We start from the raw sequence: 20371 nt of genomic DNA, 5'->3' as shown, positions 1-20371 counted from the left end.
AGGAAGTCGGCTCCCTGCAGGCCCCCAAAGGTCCCCGTCGCCATCTTGGATCCGGGGACCTGCAGGGAAAGAGCCCCCCGCAGCAGCGCTGCACATTGCGCTGCTGTGGGGGGCTCAGGGAAGCACGGAGGGAGCCCCCTCCCTGCCGATGCTTCCCTTTAACTCCCCGGTACACCGCGATCGTGTTTGATCGTGGTGTGCAAGGGGTTAGCGTGTCGGGGGCGGTCCGTGACCGCCCCTGACACATTGTGCCGGGTGTCAGCTGTGATAATCAGCTGACATCCGGCCGCGATCAGCGGCGCTCACCACGTGGGTGCCGCTGATCGCTATGACGTAATATTCCGTCCATGGGACTTAGGGCCCAGGTCACATGGACAGAATATTACGTCCAATGTAGGAAAGAGGTTAAAGAAAGAAAAAAAACGCTCAATTTTCCGAGACCCGTAGCGTCTCCATTTTTCGTGATTTTGGGCTCAATGAGGGCTTATTTTTTGAGCACCGATCTGAAGTTTTTGGTGCCATTTTGATGTATATACGATCTTTTGATCGCTTGTTATTGCATTTTATTGCAATGTAGCGGCGACCCAAAAAACCTAATTCTGGTGTTTTGAATTTTTTTTCTCGTTACGCTGTTTACCGATCAGGTTACCGAATATACTTGTGTATAAGCCGACCCGAGTATAAGCACCCCCCCCCCCCCCTCATTTTGCAACAAAAAAATGGGAAAACTATTGCCTCGTATAAAGCTAGGGGTGGGAAATGCAGCAGCTACTGGTAAACTTAAAAAATAAAAATAGATACCAGTAAAAGTAAAACTGAGACATCACTAGGTTAAATGTTTTTGAATATCCATATTGAATCAGGAGCCCCATATAATGCTCCATACAGTTCATGATGGGCCCCATAAGATGCTCCATACAAAATATGGCCCATATAATGCTGCACAAAGGTTAATAATGGCCCCATAAGATGCTCCATAGAATAATATGCCCCATATGCTGCTCTATAAAGGTTATGGCCCCATAAAATGTTCCATAGATTGTGCCCATATGCTGCTCCATAGATTATTCCCCCATAAGATGCTCCATATATTCCCCATATGCTGCCCCATAAGATGCTCCATATATTATGCCCCCATTTACTGCTGCTGCAAATAATAATAAAAAGACACTCACCTCTCCGTCGCTGGGGGCCAGGTGCCGGTGTCACCGCTGGCTCAGGACCCGGCACTTGAGATATTCACCTGTCCCCGGTCCAGCGCTGTCTGCCGCGTCCTCGGTCAGTGACGTTCAGGCAGCAGAGGGCGTACTGCGCACTAACCACATCATCGCGCCTCTGCTGCCTGAATGTCACTGACAGAGGACGTGGCAGACAGCGGCGAGCAGCGTTGGAATGGGGACAGGTGAATACTGCATATACTCGCCCCCTCCTGGCGTGGTCTCTACAGCCCCGCTTCTCCCTTTCTTCAGCGGTCACGTGGTACCGCTCATTAAAGTCATGAATATGCGCATATTCATGACTTTAATGAGCGTTACCACTTGACTGCTGAAGGAAGGGAGACCGTGGGACAAGCCGGGGGGCTGCAGAGATGCGGCAGCGGGGGTTAGTATGATCTGACACCGCCCGCTGACCCCCTGGCTTATGACTCTGCTATAAGCCGAGAGGGGGACTTTCAACCCAAAAAAATGGGCTGAAAATCTCGGCTTATTCATTATATACGGTAATTATTTTTATATATTGATTGGGCAATTTGGAATTTTTTTTTATTTTGAATGGGGTGAAAAGGGGGTGATTTGAACTTCTTATATATTTTTATATTTTTAATATATTTACATATTATTTTTTTTATTTATTTTTTTTTACTTTTTGTATGCTTCAATTGTCTCCATGGGAGACTAGACTAGAAGCTGCAGTTGTCCGATCGGCTCAGCAACATACAGGTAATTATCAGATTGCCTGTATATAGCAGAAATGCTCACTTGCTGTGAGCGCCGACCACCGGGCAACGCTCATAGCAATCTGGCTATGACAACCATAGAGGTCTGCTGGAGACCTCTGGTTGTCATGCCAACCCATCGGTGGCCCATGAACACGTGATTGGGTCACCGTTGGGTGATATTTCTGGTGCATTTGCCAGAGGCGTGAGTTAAATGCTGCTGTCAGAGATTGACAGTGACATTTAATGGGTTAAGAGCTGTGGGTGGATCGTGATTCCACCCACGGCTGTTCAAAATCAAAGCAGCTGACATGCCGGGAAAGATGTGGGCTCAGCGTTGGAGCCCTGCACACTGCAGTACTCTGCTCTGGCCTCAACAGGGCAGAAAATTATGCCTGCGCAGAAGCCGCAACAGAAGCAAGGAGGTGGACGTCATCTCTAAAAGATGGGAGGCACCGGACCGCGACACCCATCGGACCCGGAAAAATAGGTGACTGATTCTCTTTAATCATTTTGGAGAAGACAACAGAGCATTCATCTTTAAAGTAGGCTAGCTTTCGTTGAAGCGCCACCTACGGCTACAGTCATAGGTAGAATATAGTCAAAGTAAGGCCTCCCATACAATGAAAGATCACTATGAGTCTGAGTATGTAATAATACATAGTTGTGCTGGCCTCTGTTTTCTGATGGCTTTTGCTTTCTGCCATGATATACACTCCTCAACAAAAAAATTTCAACACCAAGAAAGAAAAGTCGTGCAATTATGGAAATCACACGATGGGTATGTGTTAATTGTATAATTTGCATATCATTAACATGTCTGTTGATCCCTTGATTTCCATAATTCCACAACTTTTCCTTCTTGGTGTGGCACTTTGAATGTTGAAGTTTATCTAGCAATGTCAGTATATGTTTTGACAAGTGGATTTTTTTCAGCATTTTTCTGCTTTGATTGCTTTCCCTACCACGGCGGACAGAGCGCAGCTGAATTTATCTGCCATGACAAATTCTTTTTTAATGGCTGACTGCTGCTTGACTATGCAGAAAAATGTTGAAAAATCTGAAATGCTGAGTTTCTTTAGTTTCTTTATGGGCTAGAGGCTCAAACCAACACCGAACTGATCACTGAATGCAGGCAAAGTGATAGAAGATAAAACATCATTCGCATTCAGATTGCTTACATTTTCTCATGCTACCATATGTTTCACACACGATATTTGACTGCCAGCAAAGACAGATAATCCTGAAAGTGGCCCATTAAGGACAGAGTCCTACTGGACTGGCAACAGACCGAGCTGTTTAATGAAATTTAAAAAGCATCTGATGCTAAACGTCATCTTCATCTGCTCAGCGTTCTGAAATAACAAGCTCTATATTATTTGCTGTCATTTATTTGCTCGGCATCCGAGAGTGGATCTTTTTGAAAGTCAGGACAAAGTCATTTAAAAGAGTGGTCTGCATTTTGGTTGCACTTTTATTTTTTATGCTTGAATGCGTGAATTTTGGGCTCGACATATTTTTGCTATTGGGATTCATTTAAACATTTTGCTCTGTTTGCCCTTTTACAGTTTGTGTTGCACTCCACTTCTGGCTGCAGAATAGGTTAAGGATTATCCACTACTTGGACAACGCCTTGACATGCCCTACACTTTACCCCAATAATGTAAAAAAGATTATACTCCTCTCCTGTGCCAGCACCGTTCCCTCGGTATTTGCCCTCGCTCTCACCAGAGATCACGTGTGGTTGTGGTGACATGTGAGCCCGGCACCCAATCCACGCTGGCGTTCCTGTCCCCGACTTCTGTCGAATTGAACATGAAGAGGAAGTTGGAGATCAGCCGCAGCCCTGACTTCCTCTTCATGTTCAATTCGATAAAAGGCGTGGGCAGTGACGCCAGCACTGATGGGGTCACGTGTCGCAACAACCGCACAAGAGCTTCGGGACCACGAGTGCAGACACACCGCCGGAACTGCGCCTGCACGGTAGGTGAGCATAAGCTTCTTTTTTTTTTTTTTTTAATCGGAGCCAAGCATGGGGTATGAGAAGGGGTTGTCCTAGTTGTAGACAACCCCCTTTAACAAAGAATCCATCAATCTGTGCCTGTTATGACCAGGAGTCTCTGCTCCCACAAATGTGGTCATAAATCATGTGAGCGGAGGTGAGAATAAAGTTACATTCACACAGACTATATTATGGTTGAATATGCATGAAAATGAAGACCCTGTAAAAGTTGAATGGTGCAAAATATGTAATGGAATCCAATTGCAAAAAATGATTTTCATCCGTAAATGCATTCAAAAATTGTCCCCAAATGTGGACACAACCTTTAGGGTGTGTGCACACGCTGCGGATTCTGCTGCGGATCCGCAGCGGTTTTGACCCTTTTGCTGTGTACAGTACCATGATATCCTATGGGAAATGGAAATCGCAGTGCAGACGGTGCAGATTTTTCCACGCAGATTTGCTGCGATTTCTAATCCACAGAAAGAATTGACGTGTCAATTCTTTCTGCGGATTCCGCTGCGGTTTACCATCTCCTCCATTGTAGAGGTGATAAACCGCAGGGAAAACCGCAGGCTAATCCCCAGATAAACCGCATGTCTTTTGACCTGCGGATTTTGCAAAATCCACGCAGATCAATCCGCAGCAGAATCCGCAGCGTGCACACAGCCTTAACATACCGGTAATTAAGTAAATCCACCTGTTGGTGACTATAAGTGAAAAAACGTTGGTGTGGAATAGCTCCTCAGTGAGCAGTATTTTACTATGGCCTGTTTCACACATACGTCTTTTCCATCAGCTGCAATCCGCGAAAATGGCGGGAGACGGATCCGCAATTGTTTTGAAAGCAACGTGTGCTACCGGACCGTTGCTTTGACGGATTCGGGGAAGGCAGAAATTTAAAGGAACCAGAGTGAGAGAGCAGTGACAAATGCGGATCCGGCCAGCCTAAAAACGTTTCATTCAGGGCTGTGAAGCCGGAGTCGGAGCTCATTTTGGTGGAGTCGGTATAAAATGGTTCGACTCCTAAAATATATAATAAATTGGGTACAGTAATTCAATGCAGGATGTGCTGAATATTTTTTCATAGGAATTTGGGAAAGTTATGAAATGTCCTTATAAATGGCTGTTCTATTCTTGATCTAAGGCTACATTCACACAGCGTTTTTGCTGCGTTCTTTGAGGATACGTTTTTCAGCTGCAAGAGCAGATCAGCTTTTTAAAAAACCGCATCACCTGAAAGGTTTTTGAGCTCATAGATAATGTTTTCAATAACAGAGCAGATTTCTAATCTGCTTTTATCTATCCATTTATCCATATCTGTCTATCCATATCTTATCTGTACCAAAAAGAATGAAAGCCGGGTAGCACACAGACTAACACTCCTTTTTTTTTTTTTTTTTTTTTAAGCACCAGTCAGGTACACCTCATAGCTGCCCAAAAAGATGCCCAGGACAGGCATTGCTCGTCTTCAGTAACACATCAACATCAATTGATAGTTGGAATAAATAGACTGCATTCACCACATCTTAAGGTGCAGGCTTTATTTTCAAGTGTAGTGGTGTGCAGTATAAGGTTCTGCAGCAGCTGAGGTGTGCAGTATGAGATTCTGCGGAACAGTATGAGGTTCTGGCCCCCCTAGTTTTGATCCTGGCTAAAACCGTTTCTTATAGATATGGCAAACCCTCAGATAACCCTAAATGAAGGTCAGTGGACACAGGTGGCTGAATTGAAGGAATTGCTTAATCACCTATTTACCGTGACTAAAAAATTGCAAGCTGAGGATTTAACTCCTGGCATTTTCATAAGGGAGTGAAGAACTTGCTATTTTGCCTGTCCCAAAGAGGAGATTTAATCGCAGATGGCATTTCTGCTTCAATGAAACGGAGAGAGACACAGCTATTGGAAAATAAAATTTTTCTAGCAGCTGTTTGTGGACCCAAGTCATTGTATATTGCTTGATGATCAACAGCTTGCTAAAGGAAAAGAAGCTCTGACTGAGGTAGCAGTTAGGATGAGTGGCCTACAGGAGTACTGCCAGGCGCAAGAGGACTTGGGTCCTGACAGTGCTACTGCTGCCATATCTTCATCCTCACCAGATGAGGAGTTTGACTTTGACAAGTATTTGTATGACATGGAGCAGGCAAAGCGTTGCCACAAGGAAAAAGATTTCACTCCATCTCCTATAGCAAGCAGATTGACCATATTTCAGCGAAATGTTTCACTTGCTCTCAAAGAAAAAGAAAAATTCAACCTTTCATCAAAACTGACTGTGCATGAGGCAATTCCATTATACTTGGAAATTGTTAAAGATGTTGCCCATGTGGTTACGGCTTTGCCTCCAACCCAAGTTAGTGTAGAGAGGTTGTTCTCTGGCCTTAAAATTGATGGAGGCAATTCTATTAGAACAAATTCATAGATTGCACAAATTTATTTAGTATGGGCAGCACGGTGGCTCAGTGGTTAGCGCTGCAGCCCTGCAGCGCTGGGGTCGTGGGTTCGAATCCGACCAAGGACAACATCTGCAAGGAGTTTGTATGTTCTCCCCGTGTTTGCGTGGGTTTCCTCCCACACTCCAAAGACATACTGATAGGGAATTTAGATTGTGAGCCCCATTGGGGACAGCGATGAAAATGTGTGCAAAACTGTAAAGCGCTGCGGAATATGTTAGCGCTATATAAAAATAAAGATTATTATTATTATTATTATTAGTATGTTTTTGTTGAAAACTGTTTTTTGCCACTTAGTTTATTACATAGTGATATATATATATATATATATATATATATATATATACATACTGTATATATATATATATATATATATACACACATACTGTGTATATATATATATATATATATACTGTGTGTGTGTGTGTATATATATATATATATATATATATATATATATATATGTAATCGATATTACATAGTGTATTACATATTTACAATTTATTCGTTTTTTGTGTTCTAAAGTTGTATTCCAATAAATATATATTATGTTCTATCTAAATGTCTTGATTATTGTATCATAAAAATGATTAAATGTCTGATGTTCACTTTGTACTACAATAAATTTTTCACTTAAATATAAGTAATATATGTTGGAGTCGGTGGAAGGGAAATTGAGGAGTCGGAGTCGCAGGTTTGGCTTACCGACTCCACAGCCTTGGTTTCATTGTCCGTCCTGTCCTGTCATGTCAGCGGCCGCCAAAATTTTGGCGGATCCGTAAAAAAACGGATCCAACGGATGACCATCTGTCAAGATCAGCCGATAATGCAAGTCAATGGGGAAAAAACATCCGCCCAGAAAAATGGCGGATCCGTTTTTTGGGCAAAACGGTGGATTTTGACTGATGGAGACAAACAGATGTGTGAAACAGGCCTATGGTCATTAAAAGAAAAAAATGGGGTTGGTACTGTTAGCCAGTTAAAAAAAAAAGAATGTTCATAGTGGGAAGAACAAGATAATTTTGTAGCTAATAACTTTTAATAACTAACAAAAATAAAATAAATGATGTTCCAAAGCAAGCTTTCAAGACGTCTTAGGTCTATTCCCCAGGGATGGTATAACAAAGCTTCTGAAGAAGCACAAACAAGCAAAAAAAAAAAAAAAAACATGATATAATAAATGGACATGTAAATAAAGTAACTGAGCTCAGAGCAGAGACTGAATCTTTAATTGGATTAGGCTAGTGATGTGAAAGTTTTATAGTCCCAATATCCAAGTAACATCAGAGGGCTGGTACCCTTAATGTCTCTGGAGCAGATTCTGTAGTAAGTAACAAATCCTGACAGCTTTTCAAACATCCCACAAAAAGATGGACTATCCGCCTGCCAAATGTTTCTCGTAGCTAATGGCATCCCTTCTGAGTTTGTATTAAGACTCACCAAATTTATCCTCGCACATAGCTTTTTCTCTTTTGGCGAGGAGCTCTATCTACAACGCTCCAGAACTGCTGTGTGCAGCAAAATGGCACCCCAGTATGCCAGAGTCTTCATGGCTAAACTGGAAAATGGCTGTTTAGCATCCTGCTCCATCAAACCCTTGGCCTATTTCCGTTACATCCATAACATCTTGATAATCTGGACTGAGTCTGAATAAGAACTTAATTCTGTGCACTATGTCCTATCGGGGGTCTCTGTGGGAGAAACAGGACAGAAACTGAGAGCAAGGATGAGATCTCCTCGCCACACAATTACAGATTGAAAAAAAGTGTATGAAAGTTGACATATTAAAAGTCCATTTTAAATCCCAAAAACAGCACAGGCTTTGGCAATACAAACGTATTAGGTTCATATTGCGTTAATGGTGTGCGTTTAACGCATCCTTACATAGCGGCATTAACGCTATGTAACGGATGCATTAACACACCCATACACTGCTATAGACAAGCGCATCGCTAACGCATGTCATATTCGGCATGCATTAGCAATGTGCCGTCATTCTGCGACGGACCCTCGGACGCCGTCTGCAGCGTTCGGGGGGTCCGTGACTGCTAGTGCAGATGAAGCATCTGTGCTAGCAGGATCGCATAACGCGATCCACAAAAGTCAGTTGCGCTAGCGCAGTCCATTTGACGCATACGTTGAACGGACTGCACTAACGCAATCTGAACCTGGCCTAACAGTCTTTGATTCCCTCCACACAGGAGTAAGGCTGTGTGCACACATTGCATTTTTTTCTTTCGTTTTTGCGGCGTTTTTCCGCTGAAGAATCCCCGCAAAAAACCCCACATCCCATGCAATCCTATGGGATTCCGCAATGCTGTGCTAATGCTGCGGATTTTTCTGCTGCGGAATCACATAGCGGAAAAATCCACAGCATGCTCATTCTTTTTGCGGAATCGCTGCGATTCCGCACCCATAGGAATGCATTGATCCACTTACTTTCTGCATGTGGCTATGCCCACCATGCGCAAAGTAAGCTGATCATGTGCGGATGGTACCCAGGGTCTGTAGGAGAGAAGACTGTCCTCCAGGCCCTGGATACCATAATCCTTTAAAAAATAGAATTAAAATAACAAATAGGGATATACTCGCCCACCGGCGGCCCCCAAAGTACTTCCCGCCTCTCACCACGCTCCTGGCATCTTCCGGTCACAGTAATGCTTTGCGCGAATGACCGTGATGACGTCGCTCTCTCGCGAGCGTGCCCGGAAGATGCCGGGGCCGTCGAAAGGTGAGAATAACAATATATATATTTTTTCATCATTTTAACATCCTACCTATCACATTCCAAGCGATGGAATGCGCAAGCAATCCGCAAGCGAAAAACGCTTGCAAAATGCTTGTTTTCCATGGGAAAAACGCATGCGAATTCGCATGCAGTTTACCCTCAGCGGGAGTGCGGAAATGTTGCGGAAATTTCCTCAACGTTTCTACAACGTGGGTACATAGCCTTAATCTGTCAGGAGGATTTATGACTTGCTACAGAATCTGCTCCAGAGACATTGAGGGCACCAGACCTCTGATCTTACTTGGATATTGGGACTATAAAACTTTCACATCACTAATCTAATCCAATTAAGGAATTCATTCACTGAGTTCAGATGGTTTATTTAAATGCTCATCCCATGCCTCTACTTGTTCTGCCGAACCTCTGGATTGTGGTGGAATTGGACAGTGAGATAAAAGGGGTTTTCTCACAAAGTAATTTGAATCAGCGTTTTAATCAATAGATATTGGATTAATACGTTCTACAATTGGATGTGTTTAAAATGTTCCTGTGCTATGATAATATAAATGTGTCCCTACTGTGTAATGGCTGTGTCTGACCATACAGGAACATGGTCTGATCATACCACAGCTCCTGGGCAGGGGAGGAAGGAAAAGAGTATACAGACAGGACAACAGGGGCTCACAGCTGTGGAGGTAAAAAAAAGTTTTCTTTGCCACACAAATATCTTTTGATACAATAGTAAAATATTGTCAACACAATACCACAACATAGTAGATAAATGCCACCGAGTCACCAAAAGCATGTAATTGTACCTAGATGTTACTAAATGATTGTTAGGCTACTTTCACATTTCCGGCTTTTAGAATCCAGCACCCTGTGGCGAAAATTTCTCAAACCGGATCCGGCTTTTTCCCCATTGGGATACATTGGTGCCGGATTACGCCGCATTAACACGCGGCACGTCCGGGTTTTCCCGGATCCGTCGAAAAGTGACGATGCGGCGTTGTGAAAATACGTTGCATGCAACGTTTTTTTCCTCTGCCAGACCACTTTTTTTCCAATGCGCATGCCCGGCATATTTCCTCGGGTGAGAATGTTAACCCTGCAACTGCAAGTGGCGTCAGAAATAAAAAATCTCTAACTATCTCTAACTCTCTCTCTCTCTCTCTCTCTATATATATATATATATATATATATATATATATATATATATATATATATATATATATATATATATATATATATATATATATATAATGTGTGTATCTCTATCTCTCTATATCTGTCATGGAAATCCCACCTTGCTGATTGGTCGCGGCAGTTGGGCCGCGACCAATCAGCGACAGTTGCTTAGTCGTCGCGGCAACACTGCTGCATTGCTTATTGTACAGGCACATTACAGCCGTTAAAGGCATCACTGCTGCGTCACTCATTACACAGGCACAGTCCTGTACATAGTCTGCAGTACAATACATTAGGTAACAGCAGAAAAGTGACTGCAGCTCTGGCTGTAACTTGCATGCAATACATTAGGTAAGATCTGAACAGTGACTGCAGCTCTGGCTGTAACAGGAGTATAATACATTAGGTAAAAGCAGAACAGTGACTGCAGCTCTGGGAGTAACTGGAGTACAATACATTAGGTAACAGCAGAACAGTGACTGCAGCTCTGGGTGTAACTGCATTAGGTAACAGCAGAACAGGGATTGCAGATCTGGGTGTAACAGGAGTATAATACATTAGGTAAGAGCAGAACATTGACTGCAGCTCTGGGTGTAACTAGAGTACACCAAATTAGGTTAGATCTGAACAGTGACTGCAGCTCTGGCTGTAACTGGAGTACAATACATTAGGTAAAAGCAGAACAGTGACAGCAGCTCCGGGTGTAACAGGAGTATAATACACTAGATGGTGGCCTGATTCTATCGCATCGGGTATTCTAGAGTTTCCGTTAAAATAAAAAATAGTTATTTACTCACCTTCCGATGGCCCCCGGACTCTGTCCCTCCTCTCACCACGCTCCCGGCATTCATATACCATGGACAAAAAAAAAGAAAAAATTAGGCAACAGTAAAGGGCCGGCACTGGACCCTATGAGGATAGAATACTGTTTCTTTTCTTATAGCTACCACTGATACAGCACAGAAAGAGGACTTGAAAATCCACCAATAATAGAAAACCGCAAAAGAGCAAAAAGGTTTACCCGTACAGGCCTCCAGACAAATGCACTATCAGGATGCAGTGGACCCATATAATTAAGATGGCAACACAGGTGCAAGAATACCGATGAAACAACCGCTTGCAGCCTACCAATACATGGAGGGGGCGGTTGCCTGGTATGTTAATGCACAACAAAACACTTGTATGCGGCGCTGTTCACACTATGGCCATGCACAGCATCCAGGCCAGCCTAGTAGTGACACCCTTCTATTAGCTCAGGCGGGCTGCCCAGCGCTATCAAAATGCATGCCATGTGAACAGATTCCGCAGTTTACAAGACCAAATGGGCCCAACTGCACCCTGAGTAAAAAGTGCAAAAAAACACATTAAAAAAATGTGGAGTATTAGCTGATATTTTGGCCAAAATACGTGAGCCCGTAACCTGCGTTTTTCTGTTAGCCTTAATCATTGAAGGTTTAATGTTCTTCTAATTTGTAGTAATTTATGTCTCATTTGCTGCTGTTACTGAACTCGTTTCTTATTTTTCAGGCTATCGAACCTCATGTCGTTAGAGTTGAGAGAGAACCTGTTGACCTATTTACCAGAGTAAGTTAATGACTAGTAATTGCTGTGGGAGGGCAAATGGTTTCTGGTATTTAACACCATTGAAAAAACACACACATTCATAAAAAGACTTAGTCTATAGAATATATACCAGTAAAGACATTACAGGTCCATGCTAATTCTAGCTGATAAGATTTGGAATATTAATGGTGAAGAGACTGCATTAAATAAATTGTGGAGTTGCCACCCCATAATGATTAATGACCGGAGAGCTTTCCTGCTCATTACAATTATACCAACCCTACCGGGGAGCTCGTTAAGTGCCGTGTTCATGCAGTGCCATGGAGAGGGTGGATTTAGTCGTTTACTTTGGATGACTTAAATAATGAGCATATAGGAGGGCGCAACTGCTCATAATGAAGTCTAGAAGATTAAAAGAAGTTGGAGAATAAAGGTCTGAGTCCCACCGGTTATTCTGTGGGGCTAATCATAGTACTGGCTGAAGCGCCTACTGTGCAATGTCTTGCAGGGTTTGGGTACGCCACGTCTTTTTCAGGTGGATGACCCCTGAATTTTTGTTTCAAGAAGACTATTTAGGAAGCGTCTTTCTTTTTTTGTCTGCTTGTTCTTTTTCTTGTTGATCTTTTTCGATTGGTTTTTCACCTCCATCAGGTTTGTTTGGACATTTTTCTATCATATTTGTGGCTTTTTTTTTTTTTTTTTTTTAGCAAGAACTTGGGGAAAATGATTAAAAATATGACCTGACATATTTATGGTTTTCCCATTCACTTCTATTATAAAGTAGAGCGCACTTGTAGGTAGGACGGCTCTCTTCTTTTAACCGTTTTGCATTTTTGATATGGTGAAGTTTCTCAAAATAAGTACAATAAGTTTTTACTTAGAAATGCCCATGTTTACTCTTTTGATCATTTAGTTAGCGCCTTTTTAGGCAGTTTTCAGTACGAATTCCACATGAAAAAGATGTAATGTGCGCGTACCCTTACATTGGCGGTCTTACCATGAATGGTTATAACTACAGAGTGCACCTAGTCAGTAATGCTAGTGATTATGCTTGCCATTTTGGATCCTACAATTATTGTTTTCCTGCCTACATAAATGAATTTAATGTGACAAACTTAAATATAGAACAATTATGTGTAACATCTCTGTAATTGAGGCTAAAGCAGCCCTACACCCAGAGGTAATTCATCTCTATACATGCAGGAAATCCGTTTTGTACAGCAAATGTTGATTTATAGCTAAAGAGTTTAATGTAGAGCCGGAATCACAAGGTAGTAGGTCGTCTTGGATAGAGATGAATCACTATTTCGCTAGTCTTCGGTTCAGTACTGACCTCTTTTTATTATTGACAGGTCTGTTTCACAGCTTCATAGACTCGAAGAGCTTGATTTGGGGAACAATGAAATTTATAACTTGGTAAGAGATTTCATATGTAGACTGTATGGTTATGAGATGTTTGTCTCATCCGGGAATTATGATTGGCAACCTTGCTCGATTTAGACTTTATAGGAAAACTCTACATGCCATGAAAGTCGAGGAGTCCATCATATACTGAGCTTCCCAATATAAAGGAGAGCGGCTTAGCACTTAAAGGGAGCCGGTCAGGTCAGATAACACTAGTAACCTGCAGATTTTGAATTAATCTACAGGTTAATTGTGTTACAAAGTGCCTGGCTGCCTTACAGAAAGTGCAGCTACTGGGAGAAAATGAACTCTTTACCTCGCCGGCTTTCAGTCATACACTTGTGACAGTAGTGTGAGCAGGTGCTGTAAGCACAATGCCCTGCAGAGCTGGCTGTCAAGTAAGTTGTCTGTCAAAATGACAGGGGTGTGCTTACAGCCGCCGCTCAGTGCTGTGATAGGGGACTGTAGGCGCGCTAGCACACCTGTGTAACTAAAAGCTGGCAGCTCCCAGGACGGAAAGTTCATTTTCTCCCAGGCTTTGGCAGCCAGACACCTCTTTGTTCTGTTGACCTGCATATTATCCCTATATTGGCAGCTTAATAGCATTTTCTGACTTAAGAGGTTCCCTTTTAAAGAAAGTCATTTGAGGGGACAGTACACATTTATATAGAAGACTGTCAGTGATGCAGGAAAATGATCTTCCATCCATCAACTTCAATGCTTGTAGTTTATAGTCGTGGGCAAAAGTTTTGAGACTGACACAAATTTTGTTTTTCACAAAGTTTCCTGCTTCAGTGTATTTAAATCTTTACATCAGATGTTTCTATGGTTACTGAAGTACAATTATACCCATTTCATAGATTGTTACACTTTTACTGCTAAATCAAGTTTATATGAAGACTCAATAGTTAGTGTTCTCCTTTGTTTTTCAAGATTTCTCCATGACATGATGGATACCGGCTCCAGGGCCAAATCCCAAGTGATGGCAACTCATTCTTATAATCAGTGCTTGGAAGTTATCACAATTTGTTTCTATTTGTGCACTAACTGAAGAGCCCGGCTATATCCCACATATATATATATATATATATATATATATATATATATATATATATATATATATATATATATATATATATAATGTGTGTATGTGTATCACCAATCACAGAGCATCTTTCATTTCACCAGAGCTGTTTAAAAGAAGCAGAGCTGTGATTGGTTGCTATGAGCAACAGTTATCCTTGCAACCAATCACTAAGCAAAGAAACTGAGCTGTGATTGGTTGCTATGAGCAATAGTTTTCTCACTCCACTCAGCAGATACTGCCGTGGTGGGAGAAATCTAGCACTCCCGTCAGCCAGAGCCACCGGACTACTACCCCTAATATCACACATCATCCTGTCAGCCAGAGCCACCGGATCACTACCCCCTAATATCCCACATCATCTCATCAGAGCCACCATACTACTACCCCTAATATCCTACATCATCCCATCAGAGCCACCGGACTACTACCCCTAATATCCCACATCATCCCATCAGCCAAAGCTATCGGACTCCTACCCCTAATATCCAACATCCTAACTTCCATACCGGGGAGAGGCCTGGGGTCAAAACCAAAGCACTGGATGGAATTGCCCTGACTTCCATAACAATGATCCCTTTAAGAGGGAAGATGTGCCTACCGAATGGATTGTGTGATGGGTATATGGGAAGGAGGGGGGGATTCATTTATGTCATGTGCTCTCTGCTCCTTTCTGGGGGAAGACAATGGCTAGGAGCTTATGTTCCTGGGAATGCTAGATTTCTCCCACCATGGCAGTGTCTGCTGAGGTGTTGTCGTAGAGTGAGACTATTGCTCATAGCAACCAATCACAGCTCAGCTTCTTTTAAACAGCTCTGGCGCTGTCCGGGCATAGTAACGAACTACGGTTAGTTGTAACAAATTATGATAAATAAATATATATATATATATATATATATATAGATAGATAGATATATAGATATATATATAGATATATTTTATATAAAGCTGAGTGTGGAGCCCCGCCCACTCTGCATAGCCGCATTCACAATAATATCTCACATCATCCTGTCAGCCAGAGCCACCGTACTACTACCCCTAATATTCCACATCATCCCGTCAGCCAGGGCCACCAGACAACTACCACTAATATCCCACATCATCCTGTCATAGATGCCGGACTACTCCCCCTAATATACCATCAGCCAGAGCCACCAGACTACTCCCCCTAATATCCCACATCATCCTGTCAGCCTGGGGTCAGAACCAGAGCGCTGAGTGGAAAAGTCTTAACTTCCTTACTGGGGATCCCTTTAAGAGAGGCCTGGGGTCAGAACCAGAGCGCTGAATGGATTTGTCCTGATTTCCATACCAATGATCCCTTTAAGAGCCCTGGGGTCAGAACCACAGAGCTGAGTGGAACGATCCTAACTTCCATACCAGGGATCCGTTTACGAGAGGCCTGGGGTCAAAACCAAATCCCTGGATGGATTTGCTCTGACTTCCATACCAATGATCCCTTTAAGGGGGGAAGATGTGCCTACTGGATGGAGGATGTGTGATGGGGATATGGACAGGGAGGGGGGGATTCAATTCTGTCATGAGCTCTCTGCTCCTTTCAGGGGGGCAGACAATGACTGGGAGCTTATGTTCCCTAAGATGCTAGATTTCTCCCACCATGTCAGTGTCTGCTGAGGTGTTGTCAAGTGGGAAAACTTACTCATAGCAACCAATCACAGCGCAGCTACTTTTAACCAGCTCTGGTGAAATGAGAGATGCTTCGTGATTGGTTGGTGACACACACACACACACACACACACACATATATACATACATACATTCACTTTTATATAGAGACTAGCTGAAGAGCCCGGCGCTGCCCAGGCATAGTAGCTAACTGTGGTTAGTTATAACAAATTATAATTATCCTCCATCCCATAGTCCTATGCCCATATACCCATCATATATATCCTCCATCCCATAGTCCCGTGCCCATATACCCATCATACATATCCTCCATCCCATAGTAGAGTGCCCATATACCCATCAAACATCCTCCATCCCATAGTCCTGTGCCCATATACCCATCATACATATCCTCCATCCCATAGTCCCGTGCCCATATACCCGTCATACATATCCTCCATCCCATAGTCCCGTGCCCATATACCCATCACACATCCTCCATCCCATAGGTGAGTGCCCATATACCTATCACACATCCTCCATCCCATAGTCCCATGCCCATATACCCATCACACATCCTCCATCCCATAGTCCCATGCCCATATACCCATCATACAGCCTCCATCCCATAGTCCCATGCCCATATACCCATCATACATATCCTCCATCCCATAGTCGAGTGCCCATATACCCATCACACATCCTCCATCCCATAGTCCCATGCCCACATACCCATCATACATATCCTCCATCCCATAGTCCTGTGCCCATATACCCATCATACATATCCTCCATCCCATAGTCTAGTGCCCATATACCCATCACGCATCCTCCATCCCATAGTCCAGTGCCCATATACCCATCACACATCCTCCATCCCATAGTCAACCATTATTACATCATAGTGAGCGGCGGGGCTTGCAACCTATGATGACATCAGCATTGCCATGGCAACTATTAAGACATCATGAGGGGCGGGGCTTGATAAACACACACTTTTTCCCCATTATGTAGATAGGGGCAAAATTGTTTGGTGAATTGGAACGCGCTGGGTTAAAATTTCGCCTCACAACATAGCCTAGGACGCTCTCGGGGTCCAGACGTGTGACTGTGCCAAATTTTGTGGCTGTAGCTGCGACGGTGCAGATGCCTATCCCGGACATACACACAAACGTACGTACACACACACACACACACACACACACACACACACACACACACACACTTGAGCTTTATATATTAGATTACTTGTCGAGAATTGATCACAGGTTCTCAATGGGACAGAGATCTGGGGAGTTTACTGGCCATGCACCCAAAATTTCAATGTTTTGTTTAACGAGTCACATAGTTATCACTTGTGTCTATTTATAAGGTGCTCAATCATTCTGGGAAAAAAACATTTTTCATCACCAGTTTGCTCCTGGATAGTTGGGAGAAGTTTCTCTTGGAGGAGGCTTAGATGCCATTCGTTATTCATGGCAGTGTGGCAGTGTTCGTAGGCAAAAGTATGAAAATAGATGAAACTCAACCCCTACACATGAATTGTCCCAAGATGTTTTATTTTTGAATGACACAGGACTCGTGGTAGTCCTCACTTTTTCTTCTCACAATCATTCTTCCAGGTGTATTAAACAGTTTGAAGGGGGCTTCATCAGAGAAAATAACTTTATATACCTAAATACTGCAGAGTTCTGGGATTAAGATATTTTCTCTGAGGAAACCCCTTTCAGAATTTCTGCTCCATCTGGAAGAATGATTATCCATAGTGATGAGTGAACGTCCTTCAATAATGTTTGAGACCCCGCGGCTGCATGTCTCGCAGCTGTTAGACAGCCGCAACACACGCTGGGATTGCCTAACAGCTGCGGAACATGCAGCCATTGGGTCTCGAACATATTATTCAAGCACGCCAAAGACACTCGGTTAGTGCCCAAGCATGCTTAGATCAGACCTTATCCGAACAGGTTCACTCAGCACTTATCTGCAGAAGAAAAGGTGAACACAACCATGAGACCTCTGTCATGTCAGCAGTATAGGATCCTGAGACGTGTTGGGGGATTGCTTTTCATCCAAGGGAGTGGGCTCGCTCACAACTTTGCCTAAGAACAGTGGCAGGAATACAGATTAGTATCTAAACATCCTCATGGAGCAACTTCTCCCAATGACCCATCAGAAATTTAGTGATTGACAATGCTTTTTCCGGCATAATGGAGCGCCATGTCACAAGGCAAAAGTGATTACTAAGAGGCTTAGCGAACAAATCATTGAAACTTTGGCCAGGAATTGCCCTTGATCTCAATCTCCCAGAAATTGTGTTAAACTGCAAGCACTGATTAGACAAGAACGAGTTGCCATTAGTCAGGATTTGGCCCAGAAGCTGATATCCAGCATGCCATGGTGAAGTACAGAGGTCTTGAAAAATAGGGCAGACCAATGTAAATATAGAGCCTTTACGTTAACCTGACGAATTTGTCGATATAAGTGTAAGAACTTATGAATTGCTTACTGTAATTCAGTAACCATGGAAACATCTGACAAAAAGATCTAAAATCACTGAAGCAGCAAACTTCATGAAGACCAATATTTGTCAGTCTCAAAACTTTTGGCCATGTCTGGATGGGAGTCTTTTTTGTTTTTTTTTTTGTGCTTTATTTTCAGGGCAGTACCACAGCCTTCAGTGTGCAGCCTTCTTTTTAACCATTGTGAGTGGATATGCAATGCTGATAATGGGCACATTTTAACATGATGTTTGTAAGTGACTTGTTCCTCTATTCCTGCTTTGCTGAACTATACAGGGTGGGCCATTTATATGGATAATCCTAAATAAAATGGGAATGGTTGGTGATATCAACTTCCTGTTTGTGACACATTTAGTATATGGGAGGGCGGGGGAGTTTTCAAGATGGATGGCGGCCATTTTGAAATCTGCCATTTTGGATCCAACTTTATTTTTTCCAATGGGAAGAGGGTCATGTGACACATCAAACTTATTGAGAATTTCACAAGAATAACAATGGTGTGCTTTGTTTTAACGTAACTTTATTCTTTCATGAGTTATTTACAAGCTTATGACCACTTATAAAATGTGTTCAAAGTGCTGCCCATTGTGTTGGATTGTCAATGCAACCCTCTTCTCCCACTCTTGACACACTGATAGCAGCACCGCAGAAGAAGTGCTAGTCTAAGGGGGTTAGATTCCTTACAGGAATGCTTGGACCCGACACCCATAATGTGGTGATGCACCATCTTGCTGGAAAAACTCAGGGAGCGTGCCATCTTCAGTGCATAAAGAGGGCAACACATCATCATGTAGCAATTTCAGATATCCAGTGGCATTGAGGTTTCCATTGATGAAGAAAAACCCCACTGTCTTTGTACCCCATATACCACACCATACCATCAATTATGGGTGTCAGGTCCGAGCATTCCTACATGAACAGTTTCCTGGAAAGTGGATTGGTCATCGTGGGCCAGTTGAATGGCCACCAAGGTCTCCCAATTTGACCCCCTTAGACTTTTATCTTTGGGGTCATCTGAAGGCAATTGTCTATGCTGTGAAGATACGAGATGTGCAGCACCTGAAACAACGGATACTGGAAGCCTGTGCTAGCATTTCTTCTGCGGTGTTGCTATCAGTGTGTCAAGAGTGGGAGAAGAAGAGGGTTGCATTGACAATCCAACACAATGGGCAGCACTTTGAACACAATTTATAAGTGGTCATAAACTTGCAAATAACTCATGAAAGAATAAATTTATGCTAAAACCAAGCACACCATTGTTTTTCTTGTGAAATTCTCAATATGTTTAATGTGTCGCATGACCCTCTTCCCATTGAAAAAAAATAAATTTGGATCCAAAATGGCCAACTTCAAAATGGCCACCATGGTCACCACCCATCTTGAAACGTTTTCCCCCTCCCATGTACTAATATGCCACAAACAGGAAGTTGATATCACCAACCATTCCCATTTTATTTGTGTATCCATATAAATGGCCCACCCTGTACATGTGGATAAGGGACATCTGTCTGAAGCTTGATTGGACTGAGGTTCTCTTGGTCAGAGTTCAGCGCCTTACTTGGACTTCAAAAACACAAACTCAATTCCTCAAAACATGTCCACAATTTGCCATGATTACATCTTTAATTCTTGGAATATTCCTGAGGAAGAATAGTAAACTCCTCTTTCCGTGAGAAGACCCCTGAACAATGGTACATGCATTCATCCCCAAATGCTGGATTACTATAGTCCCCTAGACATACACCAAAGCACTACACTGCATTCTGTTAGTGTAAATTGTCTCTTCAGAGAGGAAGAGGACTGGAACTTTAGTTTCACTGATAGGAAGTAGCAATCCTAAAAGTCAATGTCGACCCTTGCAATATTATTATTAT

General features: G+C 42.8%; 1 protein-coding gene across 1 annotated transcript in view; it reads left to right on the top strand.

Annotated features, from left to right (window-relative positions):
- The window catches only part of LRRC1 (leucine rich repeat containing 1), a 213784-nt gene that overhangs the window by 123929 nt on the left and 69484 nt on the right, over window positions 1-20371 (top strand). The window contains exons 5-6 of the mRNA XM_073589144.1: window positions 11829-11885; window positions 13217-13280. Coding sequence (XP_073445245.1) covers window positions 11829-11885; window positions 13217-13280 — 121 coding nt within the window. The remainder of the gene's footprint in view (window positions 1-11828; window positions 11886-13216; window positions 13281-20371) is intronic.

The sequence above is a fragment of the Dendrobates tinctorius genome, unplaced genomic scaffold (assembly GCF_039654945.1).
Source record: "Dendrobates tinctorius isolate UK_male_01 unplaced genomic scaffold, ASM3965494v1 ptg000107l, whole genome shotgun sequence".
In the NCBI taxonomy this organism is placed as follows: Eukaryota; Metazoa; Chordata; class Amphibia; order Anura; family Dendrobatidae; genus Dendrobates; species Dendrobates tinctorius.
Note: the sequence above shows the minus strand (reverse complement) of the source record. Positions and strands in the feature narration are given on the sequence as shown.